General features: G+C 37.6%; 1 protein-coding gene across 2 annotated transcripts in view; it reads left to right on the top strand.

Moving 5' to 3' along the window:
- The window catches only part of LOC149822416 (bystin-like), a 33,174-nt gene extending 12,574 nt beyond the window's left edge, over positions 1-20,600 (top strand). Inside the window, exons 4-9 of one of the 2 annotated variants that reach the window (XM_089980855.1) lie at positions 464-515; positions 598-925; positions 15,886-15,965; positions 16,058-16,105; positions 16,961-17,107; positions 20,051-20,600. In XM_089980855.1, the coding sequence (XP_089836981.1) occupies positions 464-515; positions 598-925; positions 15,886-15,965; positions 16,058-16,105; positions 16,961-17,107; positions 20,051-20,054 (659 nt within the window). In that variant the 3' untranslated portion in view covers positions 20,055-20,600. Of the gene's footprint in view, positions 1-463; positions 516-597; positions 926-15,885; positions 15,966-16,057; positions 16,286-16,960; positions 17,108-20,050 lie in introns of those variants that run through there. The other variant, XR_016425983.1, reaches the window with a different exon arrangement.
- The last annotated feature ends 1,910 nt before the right edge of the window (positions 20,601-22,510 follow it).

The raw sequence follows: 22,510 nt of genomic DNA, 5'->3' as shown, positions 1-22,510 counted from the left end.
ATTGTGAAAACCTTAGATATAACCAGTAGGAGCTAAAATGAGAATGCTTTCCTTTTTCTAGCATGCATTGTCATTTGAACATTTTCAGTTTCCTTTTATAGGACTGAAATTTTATTTTGACACTTTGGCGTTAATATTGATTTGTGAGTGCTTTTCTGATTGCAATAGGGGCATATGTTTTCGGGGATTCTAGATGGTCAAAGATAGGAATCATGTTCACTTATATCACTTTTACACAATTAGAGAGGTTTTGATTTTTTGAACTGTTACATTTTGTAGCATTTTAAAGTTTATTCAACAAATGGAAAATTTTATGTGGCAAGTCTATATTCTTATGCACGCTATGTTGCTACAGTATGTTAGGGGTTATCAAGTTAGTATCTTATAATTGTGATATTTTATGCTGTGTTTGTTATTCAGTTTCTTGTTAACTGATAGAAGTCTATTGTCTGGCATATTTCAGAAGCTCGACCACTCCCTCATTTAGATAGCAGCATTATCGATCTGTACAAGGGGTATCAGTTTCTTTCCTATAACTTATTCATTATTCCTAGTCTTTCTTGTGTTTCTTGCAACAAGGAAATTCATTGTTTGCAGAGTTGGCAAGCTACTTAGCAGGTATATGACTGGCAAACTTCCAAAAGCATTCAAGGTTGTTCCTTCGCTTTCACTTTGGGAAGATGTGCTGTACCTGACAGAACCTGAGAAATGGTCACCAAATGCAATGTATCAAGCAACAAGAATTTTCTCGTCAAATTTGAGTGTCAAAAGAGCACAACGTTTTTATAATTTAGTGTTACTCCCACGAGTTAGGAATGACATTCTGAAGAATAACCGACTGCATTTTGCTCTTTATCAATCATGGAAAAAGTCACTCTATAAACCAGGAGCATTTTTTAAGGGCTTCTTTTTGCCATTATGTCAGGTATGTTCTGTTAAATAGACATGTGCTAAAATTATTATTACTATTCAATAACTTGTGCTGGTATGTCTCTTATTGTATCTGTTCCTTTTCATATGTTCTGCTTTTTGTTTTTGCATTGCCTTTTTCATATCTCATAGGTGGAAGGCTTCTATTGTTTTTTGGCTCCTGGTATTTTTGGCCTTGCTGGAAACTTATGTTCAATTGTTTTCAAAACTGTTTACCTTGTGAATTTGATAAACTTTAGGATTTGTGATTTCATGACTCTTGAAAATTTTGTACCAGTATCGCTAAAGTTATATGGTAATGTACTGATCCAGTCTTTGCTTGAAGGTTAATGGGGTGTTTCCATGTTTTAGGTTTGCACCTTGAAAGCCAAGGTAATACCAGCCCTATTTTATTTGTTATGGAAATTATTGCCATAAGGGTCTGCCCTTGTTTACAAGTATGCTATCATCTTTCTTGACGAGATTCACCAAATCCATGATGAAGATATAGGACAAAGAATAATGATCCTCTCATCTTCAATTGTTGGAAATTAAGGATACCATAGATCATCTTAAAGGTGCTAGTCTCTAGTTGCATCTTGCTGATGAAAACGATACTGGTTTCTTTTTTATGGTCTGGAAGTTGATTAATGATGGAAGCAAATGGGGGGTAAAAGATTAAGCATTTGATGTGTGAGGAAAGATGCAAAGACGTCAGTGTGGCTAGACTTTGCAGTCTCTTTGAAGCTTGAATCTTCATTTGAACAATTCTATATAATAGGGGAGGTTCCATATTATGTATATTTGTCTAGAGTTCATAAGGAGGCCAAACTCCATCTATGTCCTGGTATAATCCTCGTTTCATGTGACTGCAAGCAGCCAGTATTTGTACTATTTAGCCTGTTTTTGATTAAACAGGTGCGTTGAGTTTGGGCAAGATTTTATAGTTTCCATGCACGTCTTGTTAAGCTTCCTCTTTCATTTGGAGCATGTTTGGTAATGTCTCATGAGATTCAGACCTCTTGCAGATGAGAGTGAATCTCATTAGCATTGGCTAACCAAACCAACCATAGTTGCTAGAACAGGACCTGAAAATGGGGAGCGGTACGGGAATTGGAATCGAGAAGCGATCAATCCAAATTTTTGGAGGATTTAGGAAACAGGAAACAAGTAGGAAATGATAGGGGAAATCATTTAGAAAGCAATATAAGAAATTATGGGAAATAATGGTAAAATTATGGATGTAAGAAAACTTTCAAGTAATGAAATTCGTTGAGGAAAAAGGAAGTATGTCAATGAATAATTAAGACAACATCTACAATTGACAACTATATCATCTTATTGGAAAACTATCTAAAATCATTTAATAGAATAACTAAATAACACACATACAATCAATAAAAGTGCAAAACTTTCAAAAACTGCAAGTTCATAAGTATATTTTAGAGTTGGATACAAAACATTGAAACAATAAAAGATTTTGCACAGCAATTAATGTGTATTTATCACATATTTTACAATTCTAAGAAACTTCAACTAAGATAAATCAACTATTATATGATACCTTTAATTTAAACAATAAGAGATGTGCAACTTGCCTTTATAAAGTGAAGGACATAGTGGAGAGGGAGAAGGAAGCTCGGTCAAGAGCTTTTTCTTTGGCTAGGCCAAGGGAAACCCCACCCCCTTCCCCCATTGGCTGGCCTTTGGTTTGTAAAATCCTTGACGTGTCCCCGTGCTTACCGGGGTGTACATCCAACTTCGACCTTATGGTAAAGAATGCCCTTTGTGGGTTTCAAATTCATGACGTCAAATCTGAATCAATCCAGATTTGGTCGAAAATAAAAAAAAACTCTCATCGCATCTAATCTGACATCATATCTGGGTCAGGTCAGATCTGATTTCCCTATTTTCTTCTTAGTTATTTCCTCAGATCTGAACCAAATCAGATCTGTCCACATCTTTTTTTTCTTCTCTCAAATAGATCTGATCAGTGATCTTTCATCTCAGATCTTTTCTTGATCACGTTAGGGCATATCTGACATGATCTAAGCCATTTCTGAGTCTGACCAAATCTGAATAACATTTTTTTTACATCACATTTTCTGAATCTGACTAGATCTGAACATTTTTTTTTTCAAATCATGTATTGTTCTTTATAATATCATTTCATATACATATACATATATATGCATAATCATATGTATATGTGTATGTATATTTCTGAATACTTTAATTGAATCTAGGTATCTCTGATTTCTAAACTTTAATTCCTTGCTGTCTAAAAAAAACGAGACAACCTAATCTTGATCAAGAACCCAGTGCATCTTTCTTCTAAATTTTTTTTAAAACTTTTTTCTTTCATTCTTCTTCCATTTCTACATTCTCTTCTAAATTTCCTGCTCTAATCTAATGGCCGCCATTAAAGCTTCTTTTCTCAGTCATTTGGTTACTGAGAAACTCGATTCTTTCAATTTCATTACCTGGATGAAATAAATTATTCCGTTTCTTTGCAACCATGATTTAATAGGGCATCTCGATGGGTCAATTCCTCTGCCTTTGGAATTTGTTTCCCAAACAGTTTTAGTGTAGGATGGGAGTTCAGAGAAAGTCTCAACCACTATGGTCTGGAATCCAGAGTTCGTTGCATGGCAGAAACAGGACCAATCTACTGTAACCTTTATTACAACTATTTTTTTTCGTGAGGTTCTGCTACATATTTCATCAGGAATTCCCGCGAAGAAGTCATGGAACATTCTTCATAAGTGATATAATGAGATCTCCACCCCAAAAGTTTTTCAATTAAAAGTAGAGTTTTCATATCTAAAAAAGGGTGATTCCAATCTTGTTGAGTATCTCAACAAGGTTAAGATTCTCATAGACCAGCTTCCTGCCATAAAATCACCGTGTCCGATGAAGATATATGCACCAAAATAGTCAGAGGACTTGGATTAAAATACATGTTCATCACCATTTATACAAGCACTGTGCACTGTCCACCGTTCGATAAGCTAAGAATCATATTGCTGGAGCATGAAACCATATTTAATATATCATTTGCATCTCCGAAGGATGAGGTGACTCACGAAGTTATGATTTCTGCATAGAATTTTAACTCCTCTCGAGGAAAAGGACATGGCTGTGGACGTAATTTTGGTGGACGTGGAATGGGTATCTTGCCTATACCTTCTTTTCCTTCCAATCAAGCAAATATAATATGCCAGATGTGCAGCAAGAAAGATCACACTTGTTTTAATTGCTATTGGCGGTATGTTCCGATGTATCGACCACCTATTATGCCTATTCCGGCCCATTTTTGGGCACTTGCAGCTGCACCTCCTTTAGTTTCTCCCTTGGCTGGTCCTAGTCCATGGTCTCCAGTGAATTTTATACGTGCACCATCTAATTTCTCTTCTCCTTCAATTGTGAGTTCACAAGATTTGGAGGCAGTAGGCACTCAGTGCTAGTTTTGGGCAACTTAATACTCAGTAGAATCACAATCCTGTTGGTAATCTTCAACATCTTTACTCTATGGATGGTTTATAGATTCCGGGGCAGTGCAACATGTTACAGGAGATTCAGGTACTCTCTCTCATATTGAACCTTATCGTGGTAATGAAAATATGATTACGGGAGATGGTAAACACCATCACATCAGTCACGTAGGCACAACCATTGTTCCCACCAACAATGGTCCTCTTTCTCTGTCCAATACTTTCCTTGTCCCTAATATACAAAAAAATCTCGCTAAGGGAAGATGTAGGAACCTTTATGTCCTGGATGAAGCTCTCAAGTATTCGTCGTCGTTAGTTGGTCATTCATTGTTTGCGTCATTACCAAGTTCGATAGTTCATCATAGAGTTGATGTTTGGCACCATAGATTAGGCTATTGTAATTCAAGTTTTCTTAGTCTCTTATGTAATAAAGGTTTAATTGATGTCAAAGAAAAAAACTTCTCTTATTTTGTGTTAGTTGCCTTATTTGTGATAGTCATGAACTTCCATTTTCCAGATATGATAAATGAGCTTCTTTTCCATTTGAACTTATTCATTCCTATGTTTGGGGACCTTCCTCTATTATGTCTTTGACCAAATCTAGATATTATGTGATTTTTGTGGATGACTTTACTTGTTTATCTTGTATATATTTTCTAAAATCCAAGGACCAGGTCTTTGTAATTTTTTTTGGATTCAAATTATATGTCGAAACTCAATTTTCTCAAAAAATCCTTGAGTGATGGTGGTGGTGAATATATTTCAAACAAATCCACACAATTTTTACATGATAATGAGATTCAACATGAGTTGAGTTGCGGAACACAAACATCGCCATATTGTGGAAACAACCCTAACCATGATGTATGATGCCAATCTCAAGGCTGGTTTATGGTTCGAGGCATTTCATATTGTAATTTATTTAATCAATAGAATGCCTTTGTATAATCTTGAAGGTGAATCTTCTTATTCTTTGTTGCATAGTATTCATCCCAATTATTCCTGGCTATGGGCATATGCCTTGCGTTATTTTGTGCATATTGCTGGTTCTTTACTAGATAAATTGTTCCCTCGGGCAACTATGTGTCAATTCATCGACTACGATGATGAATACATGGGATGAAAGGAAACACGCACTTGTGAGTATCCGGTTCTTCTACGTTGGTGGAAGAGAGAGGGAGAAGGCTGCAAGAGGTAACACCTTTCTTTAGGCAAAATCATCGTGCCCTATTCTTTAACGTGAACTTATAACCACCAGATCGGGTCGGGTCTGTGACTCTTCAGTCCAGACTCGATTTTACAAAGATAGAGATACGGATCCTGATCTGGACCCGTATATACATGTACAATCCTGTCTTAATAGTCTCCCTCAAGTTGTGCATGGTTTTGTACCATGAACAACTTGTTCTTCAAAAACCAAAAGTGGATGTTGGTAAGTCCCTTAATAAACGAATCTGCTACTTGATCAGCCGTGGGAACATAGGCTAGCTCAACCTCTCTATCTTCGATCTTTTGTCGAACGAAGTGTTGATCAATCTCTATATGTTTGGTGCGACTGTGATGAATATGGTTGAAGGCAATTTGTGTGGCACTCTGATTATCACAAAAGAGATTAGTGGGCATAATAGATTCTCCAATCTCAGTCAAAAGATATCTCAGCCATGTAGCTTTTGCTGTAGCAGCCGCCATAAACCGGTACTCATCTTCTGTGCTGGATCGTGCAACCACACGCTGTTTCCTGCTACTCCATGCTATCAAGTTCCCATCAAGAAAAACACAATATCTAGCAATTGATCGTCTGTCATCTGGATCTCCAGTCCAATCTGCATCTGTGTAAACATCCACTCGATGTCGCTCTCCTTTGAACTTGGACCGATTATAAATTAGACCATCTCCAAGAGTTCCTTTTAAATAGCGAAGAATTCTCTTAACAACATTCATATGCTCTGTTCGTGGGTCAACAAAGAATTCTCTTAACTACATTCATATGCTCTATTCGTGGGTCATGCATGAATTGTGACACTTGGTTCACATCATACACAATGTCTGGTCTGGTGAAGGTGAGGTATTGAAGCATACCAACGAGACTACGATATTGCCTGGAGTCTTTATATGGTTCCCATCTTGAGAACTGAGCTTGTGATTTAATACACTAGGAGTGGATAATGGTTTACAATCTGTCATGCCTGCCTTTTCCAATAGATCCAAGGTGTATTTGTGTTGAGTTAATGAAAGAGATCCATTATGTCTATCCACTTCAACTCCCAAGAAATAACGCAAGACTCCCAAATCTTTCATTTTAAACTGTCGACTTAGTAAGTCCTTGGTGGCTTCTATGTGTTTATCTCAATTTCCAATAATAATAATGTCATCCACATATATAAGAATCAAGGTTCGTACCTGACGATCAGAGAAGATAAACAATGAATGATCGAGGTGGGAACAAATGAAACTGTATCGCTGAACTTCAAGGGAAAAACTGTCAAACCAAGAATGAGAAGCCCTCTTTAACCCATAGATGACTCTTCATAGTTTGCAAACATATGTGCTGGGGCTGTATTCTGCATAACCAGAGGGTTGTTCCATGTACACCCCTTCTTTCAGGCTACCATGTAGAAATGCATTTTTGACATCAAGCTAAGAGTCCATCCATACTGAATCGACAAAGACAAAATTAATTGAATAGTTCCCATTCTTGACCACAAGACTAAAAGTCTCATCGTAATCTTGCCTATGTTCTTGGGTGAAATCGTTTGCCACCAACCTTGCCTTGTAGCGTTCAATGGATCCATCGGGTTTATACTTTATTTTATAGACCCATTTAGACCCTACAACATTTTTGTCTGATGGTTTAAGAACAATTTCCCAAGTTCCACACTCATGTAAGGCTTTCGTTTCCTCATTCATGGCTTCAACCCATTTAAGTGACATACATGCTTGTGCAAAGCTAATAGGTTCATCCTGTTTTTCAATTTGGGAGATGAACAGTTGTAAGTCCGTAGAGAAGTTGTTATAACTAACCCATCTTTCAATAGGATGACGAATCCTCTCAGGTCTTCTAGGTTACACATCAGTTCGCTGAGCATTATCTTTATTCCGCCGTACATAGACAACTCCTTGGAACTTGGTAACATCTGAAACGGTAGTCATAGTGTCCTGGGTATTTGCTGATTCTTCCCTTTGTAAACACACATCGATTTTATTCTGTTCAACCTGTATAGAATGACATGAGGAAGTATCGTGTGTGACCATTTGATCGAATACCTCAACAGCAAGCCACGACTGATAACCGTCATCATCCACGTCGTGTTCTTCTACCCTTCCTGGGCTCTCGGTATGAGTCTCATCAAACACAACATTCCGTGAGACTTTGATTCGATGAGCAGTAGGATCGTAGCAACGATAACCTCAGTAGTGATCAACATAACCAACAAATTTACACTTGCTTGCCTTGTTCTGGAACTTGTCACGTTGAGAACTGTCAATATGGACATAACATACACAACCAAACACTCACAATTCATTATAATCAGGGTGAATCCCAAAGAGTGTAAAATAAAGAGATTGGTTCGCAAGCAATTTCATGGGAGTCGATTTATGACGTACACAGCAGAATGAAAAGCTCCTGTCCACAAGCTTAAAGGGACATGAGTACCATGTATCATGCTCAAGGCACTTTCTACGACATGTTGGTGTTTTCTTTCCGCCGCACCATTTTGTTGCGGTGTGTGTGGACAAGATATTCGGTGACTTATTTCATTATCCTGGAGAAATTAAGTAAATTCTTTTGATAGATACTCTCCCCCACCATCACATTGGAAATGTTGGATTTGAGATGCAAATTGATTGCTAAGGCACAAAATGCACGAAAAAGCTTGGACACTTCAGATTTATGTTTCATAAAATAGATCCAAGTATACCTGAAATAACTATCAATAAAAGTGACATAATAGCAGCTACCCGACAAAGAAGATTGTGAGACAGGTTCCCAAACATCAGAATAGACAATTTCAAAAGGTACAAAAGCTCTTTGATTTATTGAGTGAAATGGAAAAACATGACTCTTACATAAATGACAACTGGGACAAAGAGAAATATCAGACTCATTATTCAAACTAGATTGTGGAACAAGTTCACTAGACACAAGTCTTTCAATGAATGAAAGATTACAATGACCCAAACGACGATGCCAAATGTCTGGCTTATTACACTGAGACAGACTAAAACAATCTTTGAATGACACTGGCTGAACTGTCTGTGACTTTATTGGAGCAGCACGAGCAGTAGGGGACTCCTTGAGGACATACATATTTTCCTGTCATTTTCCTTCAACGAGCATCTTCTTCGTGAGAAGATCCAGCATCACTTGTCACATGTGCAGCAGCCCCAGAGTCAATGTACCAAGTTCTCTGCTCAGTCTGGTTAAAACTTAACTCAGAAAGAGCAGAAATCAAGAGATTCTTCACATTCTCCTTTTCATTCCTTGCTTGTCCTCTAGTGGAAGCCCAATACCATTAAATCTGCCTTTGTTTTGCGGATTATGCCAGCAATTTACCTTCATGTGCGCCCTTTTATTACACTGAAAACACGTTGGTATATGTCTAGATGATTGGTTCCCTGGGAGTGGGTTAGGTGACACGTTAGGCGTGGGAAGTAATCCACGACCTCCGTGATTACCTCTTCCATGTCCCCGCCCACCTCGAAAGCCTCCACGTCCTCGTCCTGCCACCATGCCTGTGACGAGAACCTCATGATTGCTATTTTGAAGCAGCTCCTCACCTCTGATGGTAACTTCATACTGCAGTAGTTTCGCCCGCGTATCATCAAAGTTAGGCAATGAAGGAAGGCATAGAAGAGAGGCGACCAACTTGTGATAGTCAAATCGAAGACCATTCGGCGCTTGTTGAACTTTTTTTTGTCAGAAATTACACAACCCACCATCGCTAATTGATCTGTGATGCTCTTGACTTTGTTCATGTATTCTGTAACCGATAATTTGTCTTTCTTTAGGAGCTGAAACTCTCTCTTTAAATGAAGTATCCTAGCCTCTGAAATCTGTGAACAGGTCTGTGCTAGAATCTGCCACAGTGCTCTAGTTGAACATTCATCTGGAATTGCCACTAATACCTCTTGAGATAGAGTAGAGGTAATGTAAGCCACGACAACCTGATCTTTTCTTTTCCATGTTGTAAACTTTGGATTGCGAACTAGTTTGTTAGAAACTTCTCCTTTATCATCTCGCTCTTCTCGGAAAAGTCTGGAGCCTTGATCGAAATCAGCAGTTTTGATTCAACAGGGTTTTATCCTCGCCCTGCTCTGATACCATGAAAGGAAACACACACCTGTGAGTATCCGGTTCTTCTACGTTGGTGGAAGAGAGAGGAGGGAGAAGGCTGCAACAGGTAACACGCCTTTCTTTAGGCAAAATCATCGTGCCCTATTCTTTAACGTGAACTTATAACCACCAGATCGGGTCGGGTATGTGACTCTTCAGTCCAGACCCGATATTACAAAGATAGAGATACAGGTCCAGATCTGGACGTGTATATACATGTACAATCCAGTCTTAATATGGGATACATGTGTTTTGATCATACTGCCAATAAGGTTATTGTTTCTCGACATGTCTTCTTTCATGAGAATGTATGTGGAAGTATTCTCCTACTTCTAACCACATAAATACTATTGAGACTGCATCACCACTGTCGGCAGATGTACCTCTGTCTGATAAGCTACAACATCAATTTCAGTTTTTTGATAATGTATATAGCAGAAGAACCAGCCAGCCACATAAAGCATCGATGAGTCAACCTGTGACGTCCACTGCTAATCAGTGACTTGATTCGAGTACGTGCAATTCTAGCAGTGCTACAGATCTGATCAGCCCAATATTAATCGTGATGCACCGTTACAACAACCAACTTTGGCCACTCGTGCGTCCAATCGAATCAAACACCCTCTTGACAGGTGGGTCAACTATGAAGCCTTCTCCTTAGATTTTCAGGTATATGCAGCTGCTCTTGACCACATCCAAGCGTCAAGATCCTTTTCTGAAGCCAGTCAACGTACTTGTTGGACTGATGCCATGAATGATGAAATTAAAACACTCCATGAATGTGGCACATGGACAATAGTGCCTAGACCTGAAAACAAAAATGTAGTTTGATGTCGTTGGGTGTACAAGGTTAAAAGAAAAGCTGATGGCATCATTGAGCGATTTAAAGCTAGGTTAGTCGCGAAAGGTTACACTCAAGAGCACGGGCTGGACTTCGATGAGACATTCAATCTGGTGGTTCAGATGGGCATAATCCGAATTGTTTTACCTTTAGCCATTTCAAATTGGTGGAGTTTATTTCAGTCAGATGTTAAGAATGCCTTTCTTCATGGCGATCTCTACGAAGAGGTATGCATGGAGCATCCACTTGGCTACCTAGAGGGAGACTTGCACTCTGCTGCTTCAGTTGAAAAAGGCTATATATAGTCTTAAACATGCATCCCGAACCTGGTTTGACACATTTGGCACGGTGGTTCGATTTCTTGGCTTTAAGTGGAGCCATTGTGACTATTCTCTTTTTGTTCATCATGATCAATCTGATATTACTATTGTCGTAGTGTATGTGGATGACATCATTATTACGGGGAACAATGAGGCAAAAATTGAACAACTAAAGTCTATCCTTCATCGACAATTTCACATGAAGGATTTAGGACTATGTTTTTTCTTGGGAACAAGTGGACCAATAACCAGATCATTTGGTGTTATCGCAACATAAGTACACTCGAGATATTCTACAATGCAGCGAGATGTTAGAATGTAAGCCAGTGCATACTCCCATGGCTGTTCACTCTCAATTGGGCATTCCATCTTCCGATGATGCAGATTTTTTGGAGCCAGAAAAGTATCGCAACATTGTTGGAGCTTTGCAGTACTTGGCTTTTACTCGCCCCGACCTAGTTTTTTCAGTGAATCAGGTTTCACAGTTTATGCATAAACCTCAAGTGAAGCTTATGGAAGCTGTGAAATGAATCCTTCGATACATTAAAGGTACTCTCTCAGATGAACTTATATATTTTAGACCTGTATCAGGTTTGACTCCTGTTTCCATTAAAATTGTTGCATACTCTGATGCGGATTGGGCTCATGATCCTACCACCCGTCGTTTTGTCACCGATTATGGAGTGTATCCCATCTGGTGTCTTGTGCCAACCGCAAGCAGAAAACTGTTGCCTGCTCTAATACTGAAGCAGAATATTGCGCTATGACAGCTGTGACCGCTGAAGTTGCATGGATTAAACATGTTCTATTCAACCTTCATCAGCCCATCTCAAGTGCCTTATTATATTGTGACAATCGTAGTGCTGTTGCCATCTCCACTAATCTTGTTTAGCATGGTAAGATAAAACACGTGGAGATCAACATTTTGTCAGAGAATAGGTAGAGGCTAAAGAAATCCAATCACTTTTTATTTGCGGAGAAGGCCAGGTAGCTAATCTTTTTACTAAGGCTCTTACTCCAAATCAACATTGGCACTTGAAGTCCAAACTGTCCATGGTTCTCCACCATGCTCGGTTTGAGGGGGTGTGTTAAGATTATATTTGATCACATAAGATCCGGATCCAGATCCACATAATAGAACATGCGTATTTAGCAAAAGGGTAATGTTGTAATATGTCACATATATAAATACAAAGAGACGTCACCCTAGAGAGAGGGTCGACTATTCTGTTTCAAGCTTTCTCTTCTTCTTCTTCTTCCTCTTGTCTGTTTTGTGTGCAGGACACGATTTCCAATGAACATCTTCACAATAAATACCATTTCTTTTGAAAAGTTTTACACAAAAAAGAAAGATATCCATAGGAAAAGGTTACTCTTTTGTGCCCTTAAAATTTCTAATTCAGCACATGAAGAATTGTCTACTTAAGTTTAGCAAAAGGACCCAAATACCCTTTCTGTTGAAATGTTTTACACAAGAAAAAAAGGTTATGAATAGAAAAAGGCTACTCTTATGGCCTCGAAGCTTTTAATTTAGCGCATGCTAAATTGCTTATTTAACTTTTTAGGAACTAGAGTTTTTATACATTAGGTATTGAAATTTGTCAACTTGGGAATTGGAATTCCGATGAAAATAGAAATTCAACGATGAGAATCGGGATTCCCATGAGTGGGAATTGGGATTTTTATCACATGGGAATCTAGATTCCCATATATAGAAAACACGATTCCAAACTGCTTATGGTTCCCGCTTCTTGGGAATCACGCTTTCCACTTGATAGTAGGTTCCGGTAACTATGAAGAAAACATCAGAAAATGAGTGGTGAGAAACCAACTCTCATTTGCAAAGTGCAAATGAGAGTCGTTTCCTCATTTGCATGAGAACTAGAGTCATAAGGGGGCTCTTGTGATTCTGATTCATACCATTTGGAGTCACACCTGACCCAGCGAACCAAACTTATCTTGATGTTCATGGTGGGGGGAAGCATGGCCACCTTGTTCCCTTTGCCTTACGAGTATGCCTGTCAGATTTGGTCTTTCATGAAAGCACCAGCCTTCACATGGCTTTGTGCTAAATGGCCTTTCAATCTAGGTGCTAGTGAGAAAAATGCATTTAGATCAAATATAGAGAAGCATAAGCAAAAATATCAATTGGAGTTGGAGTGTTCTCTTGTCAAAGTTGACATGGTGAGATTCACTTCCTCCATTTTTCTTTGTCTGTGATAAGTAGCTTCTTGCTTCTTAGAAGAAGAATGCTGTCCATCCTGCTCCATACAGATGTTCAGAAGTCCTTCCTGAACATGTTGCTGGCATTAGAAGTAAAAGGTTTTGTGGAGGCCTGTCCGCTCAGCAAGCACTGATTTACAAATGTCAGACCTGTATGATATCACAGACTTATCAGCTGTCCAGTCATTGTTTCTTTTTTGGTTAATTCGTAATGACTAATGAACAATCAGGGCGAAACTTTTATGGCTCCTACAAGATGGTGTGATTTGATTATAGGCTATGGCCTAACAAGCAACCATACCCGTGTTGACATGGCCTGACACAGGTATGGATACCGAACACGGCACGGGTACATGCTGGTCCGAATTGGGTTGGGCCCAACCTTGACCTGACCCAAATAACAATTTTTTTTTTGACTTTTGACTTGGGGTTGAAGGGCAAGGGGGGAAGAAAAAGAAGAAAAAGAAGAAAGAGGAAAGAAGAGGAAGAGGAAGAGGAAGAGGAAGAGGAGGAAGAAAAAGTAGAGAGAGTACTGGTTCTTCCTCAACCTGCTCCTCTTCTTCTTCTCCACATCTGCCCGAGAGAGAGAGAGAGAGAGAGAGAGAGAGAGAGAGAGAGAGAGAGAGAGAGAGAGAGAGAGAGAGAGAGAGAGGACCCCACCCTCCTTTTTATTAAGAAAAAATTTCAAATCCTCCCCGTCTTTTCAAAATTTTCGTTCAACCCCTTACCATTAAAAAAATTTCAATTCAGTTTTTTTTTCAAATTTCTAATATGGATCCTAATGGAGAGCCACACCTGATCTACTCTCTCTCTCTATATATATATATATAGCCGTGTCCCCATATCTTCATTTTTTGTAATTGCCGTGTCGTACCCTCCGTATCCGTACCCATGTGACAGAGATTATAGGCAACTGTCAGTGAGATTAAGATGAGGTCTATTGTGTACATATAAAGGTTTGATTTAACATGATGGAAATGTTTCATATTATTAACAAGTAGAATATTGTTAAGATGCTATTGGTAAAGGACCTTAACTGCACAATAAATTATTGATTCCACATGTAGGCAGATATTTTATAGGGTCTGTAAACATTATTCGTTTTTTCTTTTCTGTCTTCATAAGTGGTAGCCTATGTCACAGGGATTCGGCTAGCAGGGTGCCGCACCCGCGTCGACGCGACTCGACGCGGGTTCGGGTGCGGCCAACCCGACCCTGGGTGCGTTGACCGCACCAGGGTCATTTTGGTCCATTCTTGGCAGAAGCGGGTGGCAAGCTGGGCACACCGAGGACGATGTCGACGCAGAGGTTCCCGAGCGTCGTGATGTCGACGTTCTTCGCCTCGATGTCGCTGGCTTCGCGAGCTCCCGTCGATTGCTGGCGGTCGGAGTCGATCCTCTTCGGGGTGGCGGAGCCGAGATCTTCGCAGTTCCTGATCGCGGGAAGCCCATGCTTCATGCATGGGAAACCGGGGGATTTCGCGAAATCGGTCCTGAAAAAACCGGGGAAAACGCGAAATCGGGAAGATGGGTAGAAGCGGAGATGATTGTCGACCGGAATGGGGCTCTCCGCGATCGGAAATCTTAGGGTTTGGGGATGCATCGATGAGAGAGAGAGAGAGAGAGAGAGAGAGAGAGAGAGAGAGAGAGAGAGAGAGAGAGAGAGAGAGAGAGAGAGAGAGAGAGAGAGAGAGAGAGAGAGAGAGGAAAAAATGCGGGAAGACGGGAGCGGATATTTCGTTCTTTATTTATTCCAGTTTTATTTTTTTTTCAGTAAATTTATCGGGTTTTTTTCTAAAGTAAATTCAATAAACCCAAAACTTATCTAACATTTACAAAAGCAGCTTAAACTTTAATTATTTGCATTTAACTGCGATTGAGTAGATCGTTGATTTGCCAAATCGGTGTTATGAGATCATCACCCGTTCGTTCTCTTCATCTAGGGCTGTCAACGGGTCTAGTACACGACCCATTAGGGTATATCTGACCCCCCCCCCCCCCCCCAAATAACAAGTCACAAGCTCGAGTTCAGGTTCGGGTTTTATCGGGTTACAAAAGTGGAATTCCAGATTCAGACCTGCATAATTTCAGATTTTTTATTATAAATAATGCATTTTATACTTGGATCGGGTCAGGTACATGACAAAAATCATGACCCAAATCCCGCCTGCATATTACTCCCCTTAACAGCCCTAATCACAACCATTTATTGTGCAAAGGACCCAAGCTGATAGCCCACATAACGTCACTATTATCAGCAACCAGTGTTCATAAACAACCCAGCTTGGGGTGTTTAAACTCGGCTTATAACTCCAGCAATCCGATCAAGATTGAGCTCATGACAAGCATGAGTTGAATGAACCACACTCAGCTGGCTCAATTGCAAACTGCTTTTTTTTTTTTCAAAATTGGATGCAATAGGATAACCCCCGGACCCCCCCTATATATATATTTACATTTTTCCCCTGCCGCACCCCCGCACCCGGGTTTTTTGGAAGTGCCGAATCCCCGCACCCGCACCCGCACCCATGTTACATAGGTGGTAGCTTATGCTCTTCTCTTGATAACCTCCAAAAGCAAATAAATGGAAGATGATCTCTGGTTAATGCTTCTCTGTGTAATTGGACTTTTTGAATGTGCACGTAATGCTATCTTACAGTGGTTTGGTATGTGCATCAATAGTGAAGAATCTATAGGTTTTTGTGCTCAGTTGGTTCATTCTTTTTTTTAATATATTGGGAACCATTTTTCAAATGACGTGCAGTCAGGTACTTGCACTCTCAGGGAAGCTGTGATAATTGGAAGCATAATTCAAAAAGTGTCCATCCCACCGCTTCATTCAAGGTATCACATTAATCTTTTCACAAGTTTGTAGTGTGCAGTTTATATTCATGAGATAGGTGTTCTGATGGCATACTTTGTAATGTGCAATGCAGTGCTGCTTTGATGAAAATAACTGAGATGGATTACTGTGGCACAGCCAGGTATTCTTTTGATCATTGATTTGATCTAGCCACTCAAGCCAAGCTACCAATAAAATAGGTTGAGATCACCTCATCCTGTCAAAATGGCATCCAAGGCAGACTATGACCAATTTCAAGAGTCCAAAAGATCTTTAAGTTCATTAGAGAGCAATTCAACATCAAATGACACAATGGATCTGGGTAAAACTAACTGCTCCAAACTGGGCTATATTGCACGTTCTGTTCCAGTTTTCATTATATCATCAAATTAGTAACTTCCATACCTCTGAACTCATCCTTTGCATGTACAAATCAAGAGGTCTATCTGAAAATTCGGCTTTTCTTCAAAAAATGTATCGGATGATGTGTAAAATTGAAGTTTGTCACCTCTTTTACAACATTTTTTCATACTTCCTGTGATTATCTTTAGAACTTTTGCAAAAGGAGATATGGCATCTGCAAATCGTACAGGCAAAAACTAAAATGTACAAGCAAATCTGAGTGATCCAACCCAGTAGCCTAACCTTGATGAAAATATACCTAAAGATTAGCAAGAAGTTTGAAGAGGAAGTGAAGTCACTTCCTCACAACTTGAACGAGATAAAGTGCATGAAACTCTCAATACATATATCATAAACATAAAGAAGATTAATGGGGAAAAAGATTGAAACTAACCTCGAAAGTTATTAACCATATGTAAGAGAGAGAAAAGGGCAAAATGCCTCAAAAACTATGCATCAGTGGAAGAAAAATAGAATACAGTACCTAATATGATGCAATATTGAATACACGACTGTATCTTCACAATTTTTTTTCTCTTTTTTTTATAACTAATATGTCAGTCTGTAATCTGATTCTTTTGTTTGTCATTTGCAGTTATTTCATTAAGCTTCTTCTGGACAAGAAATATGCGCTACCTTATCGAGTGCTTGATGCTGTTACTGCACATTTTATGAGATTCCTGGATGATGAAAGGCTTATGCCTGTGATATGGCACCAGTCACTCCTTACTTTTGTTCAAAGGTTGAATCTTTGTCCATTTACTTGGTTTTCATTGCAGTTATCATGTCCAAAATTCGGTTTCTTGTCATTGTCATGCATGGTTAAAATCATAATCGATCTTTTATTCTATTCTATTATTGATAAAAAATATGTCAAATTGATACGATACCATGGATAAGAAAACATGATGGCCCTTCTAAACCTTGTTTAAAAACAAATCTATATAGACTTGAAAGTTGTACTGTTATTTGCTAAACAAATGATTTTATTGAAAAAAATAAAGAATTGCTACATAATAGTTGCCAAAAGAAGATAACAAGGTTAGTTGATAAACGATGGCACAAGATATGTTAAAAATAAGCAAATGGACACAATTGCTCTAGATTAGGAAAGCAACATGAAGAATTTGAGAGGGCTGTTGTTAACAACTTTTAAGCAATAATGTCTAACATATTGTTAGTTTGATTGAAGAACTGGAAAATGTAGGAAAATGAAAAACATAATGGGATTTGCTTTAGATTTCTATATTGTTAGTTTGATTGAAGAACTGAATGAATAAAGTATGCAATTGTATATTTACTTGCCAATATCCATTTCTCTGACTTCTTGGCAAGGTATTTTGTTTATAATAATGTGAAAAAGGTGAGAGAGTAGTTGAAAATTTGAAATGTAGGTAAAACAGAAAAAAAATCACATGTGCATATTAAATGACATGAAAATATCAAGATAATATAGTGATATTATCATGTTCTAAAGAACAGCAAATATTTTGAAGTATATTGCCATTATTCCTTTCAGTTTATTCTTTCTATGTACTATGATAATATTTCAGTATTTTTAACAAACCACCAATGTCACTGACTATGCACATATACGCGCTTGCTCACACACACAATCATATATACATAGAAACATATATGCACATGCAGGTATGCATATGCATATGAGAAGAGTGAATGTCATCATGTACCTACATGCTATCTAAAGAAATAAGGAATGCATAATAAATAATACTAAAGAATTAAGAAATGAATGAGTAACCAGAAACCATTAATAAGAAATGTAAATCCTGCAATGACAAAATAATATAAGAAAACATATATGGCTACCCTCGATTGTACCGTACTCTCTAGTAGAAACTGCTCGTTCCTTCATAGTTTCTTGATTTTTTTCCGAGTTAAGACATGGATATGATCTATATGGTTTGTTTAGTCAAAACATGCTTTTGATAATCTGATCAGGTTTTATGAGCAGATTTTTGAAGGGTTTTAAAATTCAGTGGTGCACAATGCATCAAAATTTTGTGATTGATAATCATGTTTTTGCTTTCAAGTCACTTGATTCATATTGCATTTTCTAATAAATGGATCATGCTGAACACATCCATAGGGTGAAATATTATATATATATATATAGTCACTTGTATCATTCAAGGTAATTTCTCTGCTAGGGTTTTCTCGGGGATATTTTCAAAAGTGATTTTTTTGGGGAAATTTTGGAATATTTAAAATTGAAAAACTATAAATAATAATAAGAAACATAGGAAAATAATAGGTTTTCTATCATTTTCTTGCAAAAAATATAAAGAAACTAGTTTTAAAATACAAAAGAAACAAAAAAACATAAAAACTGAACTTAAAATATTTAAATTTAAGGAATTTTTAAAAGATATCACAAAATATCATGATAATATCATTAATATTTTCATTTTGGTGATATTTTGAAAATATTGTTATATTTTGCGGATATTATTGGCCTAGCTGAAAATGCCGATAATATCGTGATATTTTGAAAATATCAGCAATATCGGTGAGTTGGTGACTATATGTGTGTGTGGACACTAATACTTGAGTTGGTGTCGAACACGAGTACAAAGTGTCGGGTGTGGTGGGCCTTGGACGTGGAGACAAGTATATATATGTATTATGTATAAAGAGAAAAAGGGAAATAATTGAGTGAAAAATAAAATTACAATTTCAGAAAAAGAGAGGGAGGTAGTCTTAATCAGAGTTACCAGAAGCTTCTTAGATAGGTGGAAAGCTCGCTTCCTGGAAACTCGCTTCGGGAGCGCGATACTCTTCGCTTCCGAAACTTGATGGGAATCTTGATTCTCCCACGCTTCTCCTATGCTTTCCACATGCTTCATCTATTCTTCTTAAATGTTTTCTCACTCTACTTTTCAAGTTTTTTATGTGTTTCCTTTCACGCTTCTCACTCACTTCCATGTGCTTTCACTAAATTGGCAATCATCGTTTTTTAGATTTTGTTAAAAATTTAATTTTTACACTAAAAAATCATGAAATTTAAAAATAGTCACTTTTATTTTAGTTTTTATTTGTGTTCCATTTTGATTCCCATTCAATTCTTATATTGCTTTTTTGATTCCTTGCTTCCCGCTTCCTATACATTTTAAAATGCATCGCTTCTTGCTTCAGCTTTCCATATTTTAAGTTCAGTTTTTCTATTTTTTCGTTTCTTTTGTATTTTAAAAACTTTTAAAATTTGTTTCCTTATATTTTTGCAAGAAAAATAATAGAAATCTTTCATTTCCTATATTTCTTATTATATTTATATTTGTTCAATTTCTAACCTTCTGAGATTTTCCCAAGAAAAATAACTTTTTGAAAATATATCTGAGAAAAGCCCTTGCCGAGAAATTACCTTGAACGATACAGGTGCCTATGATACTTGACATGAAGAAATACATTAAAACGGAGGATTCTGAGTTATCTTTCTAAATATTTGAAATTGGGTTCTCACTATTTTATTGTAATTGGATTCTTCTATCCCAGTTATTAGCATAGATTGTTGTGCTTGATCAGTTTTTGCATACAATATTAGTGTTGTTTCTGCATGTTCTTTTATTATTGCAATTTGTGCACATCTTAACTTTTATTAGTCTTGGTATTTTACTATTCATTTTTTTCATTTTTGATATTCATGATATTCAAAAAATGAGTGTAGCTGAGATGCGCATGCTGAGATGGATGTGTGGAAATACAATAAAAGATAAGATTCGGAACGAGGAGATACGTAAGAAGGTAGGCGTTGCACCCATTGAAAATAAGATGAGAGAGAATCGTTTACGGTGGTTTGGACATATTCGGCGAAGGCCTAATGATGCTCCAGTTCGAAGGATGGAGAAATGAGAAAATATATTAGTTAAAAGAGGTCGGGGTAGGCCTAGGAAGACATGGATGGAGGTGATAGGAAAGGATATGAATGCTTTGAACCTCACCGTGGACATGGCATTGGATAAAAATGATTGGAAGAGAAGGATTCATGTGGAAGACCCAGAATGATTTTCTTTTTTGGTTCATATCGCCCACCCCAATTGTTTTGGGATGAAGGCGTAGTTGTTGTTGTTGTATGATATTCTGTGTGATTGGATGAAATTATAGGGTACTGCAGTCTTAAGCAAAAGCACTTGTTATTGAAATGGCCTGACTGCTTTGTTTTAAACGGGTGATGGCCTCCCATTTGTTGTCCCTTCCCCTTGAGACTCCAGAAACATTGTTCCTCCAATTGCATGTTCCTTGTAGTTTGGCCTTCTTGTTTCATGGTTGTATTATCTGGCCTTGTTCCATTTACATGGGAGTTCCGTTTTCTGCGGTTCTTTTTACCTTTATGATGCCCTTAATCCTTGTAAATGCATCTTGCTAGTTTTAATCTTACTCCTGACACGTCAGCATCCTTATCCTCGATTGGATTAATAGGATAATCTGTTGCCTAAACTGCGATTCAAAATTGTTTTCTTATTAGTTTTAAATTGGCAGATATTTATGAAATGCCATTAGATTGTGTTATCTCAGAACTACATTATGGGTGACATCAATGGGGAGCATCTAATCTTTGATACTTTTTCTTGGTTTGTGCACTCATAAAAGTCATGTTAAAGATGTGAATACTCTCTTTTATGATTTGTCTTTAAAGAGACAGCTGTTGCTGAAATATCATTAAATTTGTTGTATCTTTTGAAGTAAAAAAAAGAAGAAAAGAAAAACACAAGTTAATTGTGTTATCTCAGAGCTGCATCATAGATGACATCATTGACAATTGTTAAAGTTTGATTACTTGTTGGTTTGCATGCTCTCATTTAGATACACATGAAACTTGTGTGCAGAGTCTTCCATTTTTTAGGGACATGATATTTTGTTTGTTTTGGTGGCCATATTTCTTGTTTCCTTGACTTAATTCTACCCTCACCTATTTCGATTATCAATAAAACAATTGAAGAGGATCGGTGGCATTATCCGGAGGTTCCAATGGAAGAAGATTGATGCAGGAACCTTGTATTATGACAGGCTTGTTAAATTAATTTTTATGTTAATATTGTATTTGATTACAAAAAACCCTTTTGTTTGTTTAATTAAGATAGTCGGTAGTGAATGCTTTACATTTTTTTATTGAAGTTCTGTTTTCCAAAGTCAAATGGAAATTACCAGGAACATGATAACTGAGTATTAATAGAAACATCACTAAATAGTATTCTGATTTGTGAGCATTTGCGCTTTGCCAATTGCAATGACCTCCATTGCATGGGATAATTTTTTCCTCAGCATGATAAGTGACTGTTAAGTGCAACAATCAATGTAATAAATGAAAAAAATGCGACAATCAATATGGTGAAGCTGTAGTGTTTAAGAAATCGTTTTGTAGTTTTGGCAAATCGCCTGATCAATTTCATTTATCCCTACGTGCATTCAAGCTTTGTAGTTCTTTCACAAGAAAATGTCGTTCCCTGGAAAATTGAGCCTTTTCTTTAGCACTTTTTCCTATAGGAAAACCTCATAAAATCATATGATATTTTAGGGTGATATCGTTCTGGGCGTACACTAGATATAGCTAAGTTATGTTTCTTCCTTCCGTTCTTCTCCTCCTGTATGGGCTACTACTATTTTAACCGGAGAATATTATCATTTTGTGGAAGGATATGAGGATCTTGGTGGCGTGCCCATGAAACCTTGGAAGTAGGTTAAATAGCATTATAATGGCGTTCATGCTTTGAGATTTTACAGTATAAAGGGGGGCCTTCTACATTCATTACTCTATCCCTCTTTGCATTTGACTGGGCTCTGTTTGTACCTTCATCAATTGGCTAGTTCCATATTGGTATTATGAACTTTCTAAATTATTTCTGCTCACGTTTTGAAAATTTACGAGATTTTTTTTAGTTATTTTGAAACGGATTTGGCCGCATGAGATGGGTTTCTTTCAAAAGATAGTTCAAAATGGTTCAAAGCGGATTCAACAACTTAAGCACTGGTGAGTTTATCTTTTATTTGGTTACTTGGTATTTGTAAAGCGGCTTTCAATAATTTAAATGTTTAAAACTGGTCAAGTAGGGTTGGATGAATAGAAAGCAACCCAGACGGCCATTGGAGCATTCACTAAAAACTAAAGCTATCTTGGGTCAAATGAGAT

The sequence above is a fragment of the Nuphar pumila genome, chromosome 11 (assembly GCF_984573655.1).
Source record: "Nuphar pumila chromosome 11, dmNupPumi1.hap1.1, whole genome shotgun sequence".
Lineage (NCBI taxonomy): Eukaryota > Viridiplantae > Streptophyta > Magnoliopsida > Nymphaeales > Nymphaeaceae > Nuphar > Nuphar pumila.
This window is presented reverse-complemented; position numbering and strand designations above follow the sequence as displayed.